The sequence below is a fragment of the Gekko japonicus genome, unplaced genomic scaffold, assembly GCF_001447785.1.
Source record: "Gekko japonicus isolate JY-2015 unplaced genomic scaffold, Gekko_japonicus_V1.1 scaffold776, whole genome shotgun sequence".
NCBI classification, from domain to species: domain Eukaryota; kingdom Metazoa; phylum Chordata; class Lepidosauria; order Squamata; family Gekkonidae; genus Gekko; species Gekko japonicus.
Window position 1 is genome coordinate 45800 of NW_015161428.1, and position 9604 is coordinate 55403.

General features: G+C 46.9%; 1 protein-coding gene across 1 annotated transcript in view; it reads left to right on the forward strand.

Annotated features, from left to right (window-relative positions):
- MAP3K14 (mitogen-activated protein kinase kinase kinase 14) overlaps positions 1-9604 on the forward strand; it is a 43890-nt gene that overhangs the window by 5413 nt on the left and 28873 nt on the right. The window contains exon 2 of the mRNA XM_015428949.1: positions 8762-9037. Coding sequence (XP_015284435.1) covers positions 8782-9037 — 256 coding nt within the window. The 5' untranslated portion in view covers positions 8762-8781. The remainder of the gene's footprint in view (positions 1-8761; positions 9038-9604) is intronic.

The following is a 9604-nucleotide window of genomic DNA, read 5'->3' on the forward strand; positions in this document are numbered from 1 at the left end:
TGTTTGAGGTACCACTGGGCTTTTTGATTTATTTTGCCAAGGGCTCCCCCTTTGCGGCTCCTGGTCGGCCAGGTGGTCTGGTGTTGGGACTGGCTGGACTCCAGCAGAGTCTCCGTTGTGCCCATTTCTGAAGCCGTGAGAGTTAAGTCAGGGTGAGCATCCTAACGTGGAACTCTGCTGTGGCCTCCATCTGTATTCCTTGAAATACCTCCTCCCCCCCCCACACACACAGATGCCAATTTTGTCATGCAATGTACTTGTAATTCGGCATGCTTGGTTCACAGCCTCAGGGCTTGCTTTAAAAGGAAGAGTGTTTGCTTTCATGGGGTTCCTTTTTCCATTTCACATTCCATTCCACTTTCAAATGTACTAATTCTCTGATGCCTTTTAATCTTTTTTTAATCTCAAATGACTATTGTTATTTTCTTCCTCCTCAGTATGGCGTGGTTAAATCCCGTGTTTTTGTCTTGCATTGTGGAATCCTTTCCAAACTGTTCACTGACTCTCTTTCCTCTATTACAAAAAGAAAAAATCCAGGACTAATTTCTTTCAGCTAGTTTAATTGCTCTTGGCTGCCTTCCGATCTGGTTTTTAGATAGAGTTCCCTCCCCTGTCAATTTGTTTGGGTAGGACCGGTCTAATTCCACATTTTCTGTACAGCACTTTTAAAAGGGACTGCCTTAAAACTGCTTTCTGAATTCACCCAAACTCAGCTCTGTATGTGGCAAGCCAGATGGTTCCAGGAAGGAAAGAGAGAGCCGTCTCTTTGGTCTCCAGCATTCAGGGCAATTTTGAACCTACAATGAGCCCAGAGTTAGCAGTGCCAGGTCGCAGGAGATACTCATCTGCCATTCTGTCATGCACAGTGTTGCAGAAGATGGTGATGATGACAATGCTTTGCATTTATATTGCTCTTTAGAGCATTCAAAGCGCCCAATGAAGTTTCTCAATCATGTTTCCAACAGTGCTATAAAGACACAGTCTCGTCAGATCCTGGAAGCTAAGCAGGGTCAGCCCTAGTTAGTATTTGGATGGAAGGCCTCCAAGGCAGAGACAGGCCATGGCAAACCAACTCTGAATGTCTCTTGCCTTGAAAACCCCACACGGTTGCCATAAGTCGGCTGTGAAAAAATCACCACAAGTTTGCCTGTTGGAGGACAGCTTGCCTAAGGCGACTCTGCCCCGCCTCCAGGTTATTTCTTTTTGGCTACCGTATATCTTGGTGGCAAGGAAATGTGCGTGAGGTTCATGCTACGAAATCTTATGGTGACATAGGAGGAGGAGGAGGAGGAGGGTGAGCTAGAATTACTGACTGAGCATGCTTTCTGTAGTCCATGAAAGCCATAATAAACCTGTTAAAGCCTTTAAGACTCTGTTTGCAACTCAACATGTGCAGTCGAAACCTTCTGGAACTCCTTGCTTTGGCTGGAAGAAGCTTGTCAAGATGAAGAAAACATCATTTCCTAGTAGTGAATAGAGGTCTCCTTACAAACTCCTTTGCCCTTCCCTCCCCACCCTGTGAGGTAGGTGGGGCTGAGAGAGCTCTGACAGAAACTGCTCTTTTTCAAGAACAGCTCTTATCAGAACTACGGCTTGCCCAAGGTCATCCAGCCAGGTGGGAGTGGAGGAGTGGGGAATCAAACCCAGTTCTCCCAGATTAGAGTCCGCGGACTTAACCACAACACCAAACTGGCTCTCTGTAGTGGAGGAGGCCGGCCCTCCTTCAGGCGAGAATTGAGGCCTTGTTAGACTGAAGTGCCTGTCGTGACCGCCATGAACTTGACTGTAAGAACAAGGCAGTTGAGAGAGTTGGTTTCACTTCCGAGGTCTGAGTTCCCTTCCGCATGTTTACAGAAGGCATGCTTGAAGATATCTGAAGCTGCCGTGCCCCGGTTAGAAAGGGCTCCGAGTTAACACCCAGATTAGATCTGTTTGTTTTGCAGCTCTGCACAGGAAAAGAGGTGAGCACACCTGCCCAGAGATGATTGTTTGTGTTGGAAAGTAGGTGGGACTTGGGTGTTCTTTACGGGAATCGGGCTTGCAAGCCAGGGCTAGGCAGAGGCCAGGGCTTGGTGGAAAGTGGCAGACGAACACGGCTACCCGTCTCAGTCTGTGAGCAGCAACGCAATGAAAGAAGGTGGTAGCGGCTACTCAAGCACACAGATCCTCCTTGCTTCCTGTTGAAACCTGGGAGCAGTCAAGGACTCTTGGGAGGTTCCTAGTCACAGTTTTCGGAAGCCATCCTTATGCTGGTAGAATTTAGAAAGATACAAGAGCAAGTTGTGGCAGAAGCCACTCCCTGAGCCCCGGGAATGTCAGCCAGGAGTGTAACCCTCCGCCCAACCTAGGGGGTTGTCTGTTTCCTTTACAGGCTGTGTTTCCCGCAGGCAGATAGAGCGAAGCTTCCCAGGTGTTCCCAGAGCCAGGCTCGGCCTGCCATTCACACTCTGCCCTATTCCCAGAAGACCCTGCGGAATTTTGAACCGCAAGAACATCGGTCACATACTTGCCAAAGTAGCCCGGAGAGCAACCTTCAAACGGCAGTTCGACTCAGAATGCTGTAGCTGAGGCAACTACTGACACGTACTTACAACCAGTGTTCCCTCTAAGCTGAGTTAGTGTGCACTAGCTCACTGTTTTTTAGCCTCTGGCTCACACTTTTTCCTCTTGGCTCAGGAAGGATGGCTCCGGAGCAAACTAATTTGTGCAGCAGCCAAATCGCTCGCTCGCAACTTTAATGCCAGCAAGCTCACAAAGTAGTATTTTTTTCTCACTGGACTCCACAGCTTGGGGGGGGGAGCATTGCTTACAATGGCAAGAAACCAGTCAGAGTACAGGTGACTGATGGCCAGTTGGGGGTGCGTATTCTTCACTTGGAGTTGTTGGGCCATTTGTTCGTTAAAAGCACTGCATAAAACTTGGAAATGTTAATTCTAGCAGGAGATGGATTTTGCTTGGTGATTGAGGAATGCTCATGCCTTGCCTCTTGTTGATGGGCAGTGTGCTTTTCATGGGGAGGAAATATTGCTTTCTAATGCTACCTTTAAACCTCAGAAAGGTGGCTTCCTACAAACTTTTGAACTTTTTAATTCTATTTAAGCATGATAAATGTGCCCATGCAACCTAGTTTAGCTATACGCACAAATAGCCTGTGGCTGGTTTTATCCAAGCATCTGATGTGATGCCAGCAGAACAAGAAACCCAGGGCAGGAGTGATATATTTTACTTCAACCAGCTAGTATAGAAATGTAGACTGCAGGCTTTGAATTTGCACGAGTCTTGTCTTTAGGCAACCCTTTTGAGCCTGCGGGCACCTTTAGAATTCTGATACACATGGTGGGCCCAGCCACAGAATGGCTACCACAGGAGGTGGAGCCAGCCACAGAATGGTGGCCATAGCTTACCTTCAGTCACACAGTGAAGACCCATGTGCTGTGGTGGCCAGTGTTCCCTCTAAGCTGTGGAGTCTTGTGAGCAAAAATTCTACTCTGTGAGCTGCTGGCATTAAAGCTGTGAGCGAGCGATTTGGCTGCTGCACAACTTCGTGTCATCTGCAAATTTAGCCACAGTTGTTCAGGGAGGATTGTGATGCACTCCAAAGGGATCTGTCGAGGATGGGCGAGTGGGGGTCAACGTGGCAAATGGGGTTCAATGTGGCCAAGTGCAAAGTGATGCACATTGGAGCAAAAAATCCTAAATATAAATACACGTTGATGGGGTCCGAACTGGCAGGGACTGACCAAGAGAGAGATCTTGGAGTTGTAGATAACTCAATGAAAATGTCAAGACAGTGTGCGACTGCAATAAAAAAGGCCAATGCTATCCTGGGGATTATTAGGAAGGGTTATTAGGAGTACTGAAGGATGATAGGGAAATGGCTGAGAACCTAAATGCATTTTTTGCCTCTGTCTTCACTGTGGAAGATGAGAAGTGCTTGCCCACTCCAGAACCGCTGATTTCAGGAGGGGTGTTGAAAGACCTGAGTCGGATTGAAGTGACGAGAGAGGAGGTCCTAAAACTGATAGACAATTTAAAAACTGATAAATCACCAGGCCCAGATGGCATACATCCGAGAGTTCTGAAAGAACTCAACTGTGAACGTGTGGATCTCCTGACAAAAATATGTAATCTTTCCTTAAAATCTGCCTCCACTCCTGAGGACTAGAAGGTAGCTAATGTCACTCCCATCTTTTAAAAGGGTTCCAGAGGAGATCCAGGAAATTACAGGCCAGTCAGTCTGACGTCGATACCGGGTAAATTGGTGGAAACCATTATTAAGGAAAGAATTAGTAGGCACATAGATGAACAAAACCTATTGAGGCAGACTCAGCACGGTTTCTGTAAGGGAAGATCTTGTCTCACTAACCTATTAGTGTTCTTTGAGGGGGTGAACAAACATGTGGACAAGGGGGATCCAATAGATATTATTTACCTTGACTTCCAGAAAGCTTTTGATAAAGTTCCTCATCAAAGGCTCCTAAGCAAGCTCAAAAATCATGGGATAAAAGGACAAGTCCTTTTATGGATCAAAAACTGGCTAATTAATAGAAAACAGAGAGTGAGTATAAATGGGCAATTCTCTCAGTGGAGGGTGGTAAGCAGTGGGGTACAGCAGGGATTAGTACTTGGTCCACTGCTTTTTAACTTGTTCATTAATGATTTGGAGTTGGGAGTAAGCAGTGAAGTGGCTAAATTTGCGGATGATACGAAGTTGTTCAGGGTGGTGAAAACCAGTGAGGATTGTGAGGCACTCCAAAGGGATCTGTCAAGGATGGGCGAGTGGGCGTCAACGTGGCAAATGGGATTCAATGTGGCCAAGTGCAAGGTGATGCACATTGGAGTCAAAAATCCTAAATATAAATACACATTGAGGGGGTCTGAACTGGCAGACACTGATCAAGAGAGAGATCTTGGAGTTGTAGTAGATAACTCACTGAAAATGTCGAGACAGTGTGTGACTGCAATAAAAAAGGCCAATGCTATCCTGTCAGCAAGCTGCCAAAGGTTGTTTCCTGTATATACATTATTGATTGAACCCCCCGCCTCCGTCTCTCCTATGTAGGTAACCTCTTATGCGCATGTCTACCCTGCCTCCCATGCGCTCATCTTTTAATTACTCTGCATTCCCTCCCATGGACGCTAGTACCGCTTTGATGTACCGTTATCTGGCCAAGGCCACAGGTGGTGTAATGCAGGCGGCTTTGCTTAGTCTTAAATGAGCAGTAGTGTGGGAATAGAATAATTGTTTAACTTAATAGAACCGTTGCTTCTCAGGGTTTTGGGTGCGCGATGGGCATCCTGCGCACGCACGCGAACCATATCTATTGGCTAGTGTAATTATGAAACTACTTTATCCTACCTTGCAACGCACCTCGTGTTATTCTGAACAGAGAATCTGTTCTAAGTACTTCATGGCTTCAATAAAGTAAAACCTTCCTGCAAGTGTGTACTTCATTGCCTGCTGTGGGGTCTGACATATGCTGGGGATTATTAGGAAGGGTATTGAAAACAGATCAGCCAATATCATAATGCCCCTATATAAATCAATGGTGCGACCTCATTTGGAATACTGTGTGCAGTTCTGGTCACCACACCTTAAAAAGGATATTATAGCTTTGGAAAAAGTGCAGAAAAGGGCAACTTGAATGATAAAAGGGTTAGAACACTTTCCCTATGAGGAAAGGTTAAAGCGCTTAGGGCTCTTTAGCTTGGAGAAATGACAACTGAGGGGTGACATAATTGAGGTTTATAAGATTATGCATGGGATAGAGCAGGTAGAGAAAGAGGTACTTTTCTCCCTTTCTCACAATACAAGAACTCGTGGGCACTCAATGAAATTGCTGAGCGGTCGGGTTAGAACGGATAAAAGGAAGTACTTCTCCACCCAAAGAGTGATTAACACATGGAATTCACTGCCACAGGAGGTGGCGGCGGCTACAAGCATGGGCGGCTTCAAAAGGGAATTAGATAAGACTTATTTAGAGAATGTTTACGCTGATCTTAACCAAAAGGCCAAGAAGCAATGAAAAGGGAATTAGATAAGCATATGGAGCAGAGGTCCATCAGTGGCTATTAGCCACAAGGTATAGATAGGGACTCTGGGGCAAGTGATGCTCTGTCATCTTGGTGCTTGGGGGGGTCAACAGTGGGAGGGCTTCTAGTGTCCTGGCCCCACTGCTGGACCTCCTGATGGCACCTGGTATTTTTGGCCACTGTGTAACAGAGTGTTGGACTGGATGGGCCACTGGCCTGATCCAATATTGGCTTCTCTTATGTTCTCTTATGTTATGTTCTTATATGGAGGAGAAGTCTATCAGCGGCTATTAGCCACAAGGTATAGATAGGAACTCTCAGTCTGGGGCAAGTGCTTGGGGGGGGCAACAGTGGGAGGGGTCCTAGTGTCCTGGCCCCACTGCTGGACCTCCGGATGGCATCTGGTATTTTTGGCCACTGTGTGACAGAGTATTGGACTAGATAGGCCATTGGCCTGATCTAACATTGGCTTCTCTTATGTTCTGAAATGAGTTTGTTCTGGAGCCATCCTTCTCGAGCTAAGACAAAAATGTGTGATCCGGAGGCTAAAAAACTGTGAGCTGGCTCACAGTAACTCAGCTTAGAGGGAGCACTGGTGGTGGCTACTGTTGCCAGAGCAACATTTTTTAAAAATCTGCAGAGCCAATCTGTGCTCCAGTGCTCAGAAGCCCCCCCCGCCCCCCTTCTAAAAACACATTGGGGATCCCCGTTCTAAATAATAAAATTGAGGTGTTTGGTGCTTCAGTCAGCTGTGCTGGTCATCGGCCCCCAGGGAGTTGTGAATAGTGATCTTATCTAGTACCTTTTTTATCCCAACCTTCCTTCCCGAGGCTCAGAGCCCACGGTTTGTTCTTCCCCGTTTTATATTTGCAACAAACCTGTGAGGTAGGCCGGGCTGAGTGAGAGTGACTGGCCCGGGGCAGCCCAGAAAACTTTCGAGCAATGTGGAGATTTGGTCCCCCTTATTGTAGACAACAACAAAGGTACAGTGCACAGTAAAAAGTGACATAAAGCTAGAAAAACAACTGTGTGCCATATTTCCCGCAACATATTCATAAAGGAGACTTCATTTAAAGTGTGATATGTCTGTTATATGAAGTCAATATACCCATACAGTCCATCATAGGAAAACACAGAGGCCAAAGAGTAACTCTACAGAATTTTATATAGAAAGTCCCAACACTTTCCCCAGGTAATTTTTCAGTGTTTCAGACCTCTGGTCCTTTCTCAGCAACAAAGAACCACTGCTGAGAATCCCTTTTCAGTTCCTTACAAGGTGATGCTTTTCTGTTATTTCAGTGTTAGGCAAGGACCAAAACATGCCTCAGAGTACCTAACTTGCTGAGTCTATTTCATAGACCAGGACTGACTCAGCAGGTTAGATACTCTGAGGCAGGGATGCCAAACGTGGCCCGGGGGCTGGATCGGGCCCCTGGAGGGCTTCTATCCGGCCCGCAGTGGAACTGGCTGCCTTCTGCGTCTTCTTCCAGTTCTGCTGCTGCTGCGTCATCGTAGGTTTGCAGCTTACAGATGCACACCTGAACAGCATACTCAAGAGCGCTACAGCACAGGCATTTTGATGCAATAATTTGGAGCAAGAGGTGTCAGTTATCAGACACTGGTAAATAAAATATTGCAAGAGGGCTAATGTCTTAAGCATGTTTTTATTTTAAGTAAAACAAAAGTCTTTGTGTCCTTTATAAAGTTTATATATCTTGTACCTGGCATTACGTTTTATGGCACACATGGCCCGGCCCAACAAGGTAACATGAGGTCGACACCCCTGCTGTGAGGCATGTTTTGGTCCTGTAACATTGTCCCAACCTATAAGGGTGCTGGTTAGAGCCAGGGAGACCTTGCCCAACATGGAAATAATAGAGCATTACACTCTCAGCACTACCCCACGCTGGTTGTCCAGGTTCCTTTTGACTGGAAGGATCCCGAGCAGAAGCCCCCGTTCTGACGTTTTGTTTTGTTTTTTAATCCCTGGAGGGATATATTTTATTTTGCAAAACTAGAAAAACTACAGAGAAATAATAGGGAAGGGACTACATCTAAGGAGAAAGGAAAGCAAACCACACTAATCTAAAACCCCAAGAGGAGGAGATCTTTTCACTGTTAGTTAAAATGTTAGTACTATTAGAGTTAATGTCACAAAATACTTGTAGAGTTCTTGCTTATAACAGTTCGCTATTTATATGTTATTTTGTTAGTTGTTATGAGAGAGATCTCTGATCATCTTCTTATTCTTCGCTTCAAAAGGCCATTTTCCAAGTCCTTCTGCCTTTACTTTGGCTTTCTGTCTCTGAAATCGTATACCACTCCGGCAGGACCTTTTTCTGCCGCAGAGTCCTCTTCCGTTCCCAAGGTAACAGAGTCACTAGACTTCGTTTCTTCCTCTTTGGACTCTTCCTCTTCCCCCAGCTGTCGTCTCAAAAATTCTGTAGCTTTAAAAGTGGAGTCTATCTTCTATCGTTGATTTTAAAGATGACACCTTCCGGAACCGCCCATCTGTACGATATCCCATTTGTTTGAAGAAAAGAAATTAGATCCTTGTAGTTTTTCCTCTTTTGTCTGATTTCAATGTCCTTTAACGTTTTGATAATTACATTTCCCATTTTCAGTGGAGTTGCTGAGGTTGCTTTTAAAGTGGTGTCCCTAGTTTGTCTTCTTACAGACTTGACCACTATTTCTCCCCCCGTTCTGACGTTTCCTGTGTGTCTTTCAGTGCCTCTGTGAAGTCAGGAGATGGCAGTGATGGGGATCGCCTGCCAAAGTGCTCCAGTCCCAACCGCTGGGCACCCGAAGGAGCTGGCCATGGCCAAGGGGCCTCAGGAGACGGTGGTCGAGAAGAAGAGCAGCGTCTGCAAAGTCGACAGTCCAGAGAAGGAGGTGCTGCCAGGGCCATGGAAGATCCTGAGTGACGTGATCGCCAAGGGAACGGCCAAGGAAGACAGTGGGGAAGGGAGCCTGGCCTCCGTGTCCATCATCGCCCAGGCAGAGTGTAAGCACGGGGTGGCGCAGGAGGGGCGGGGGTTGAAGCCAGCCTCTCTTTAGAACTGCAGAAGAGCAGAACTGTTTTCCTCTCTTAAGAAGTCTGCCAGAGGACTAGGGGTCCGTAGCAAAGCTGCATTCCCTGTTGGCCAAACTGAAGGGAAAGCACGATGGATAGATTTGTTCAGTAGACCAACCGCCTGATGAACGCTGTGGCCTTTCACCCCCTCCTCCTCCTCACCGCCTCTTGGCTCTGCCTCCCTCCGTGTAGTTGAGAAGCACCAAACACGTGGTGCAAATGCACTGACTGGTGCAGCCAGGATCTGAAGAGGTCCTTTGGGCAGGCCCAAGAGCTTTGAAGGCCCTCAGATGGAGCAGCCCGCTGCACAGTTTGGTTGAATGTGCTTTCCCAGAGGAAATGAGTCCCACCCGACCCACCCCCCTGAGCATGCAGAACGGGTTTGGTCGTTCTCCGGAGTTTACGTGATTTCTTTTGAGAGGATCAGAGGTCATTTCGGGGGGGATCGCAGTTCCCCCAGGTGAGGTACGGGGGGCGGGGCACATGACGAAGCCCCGC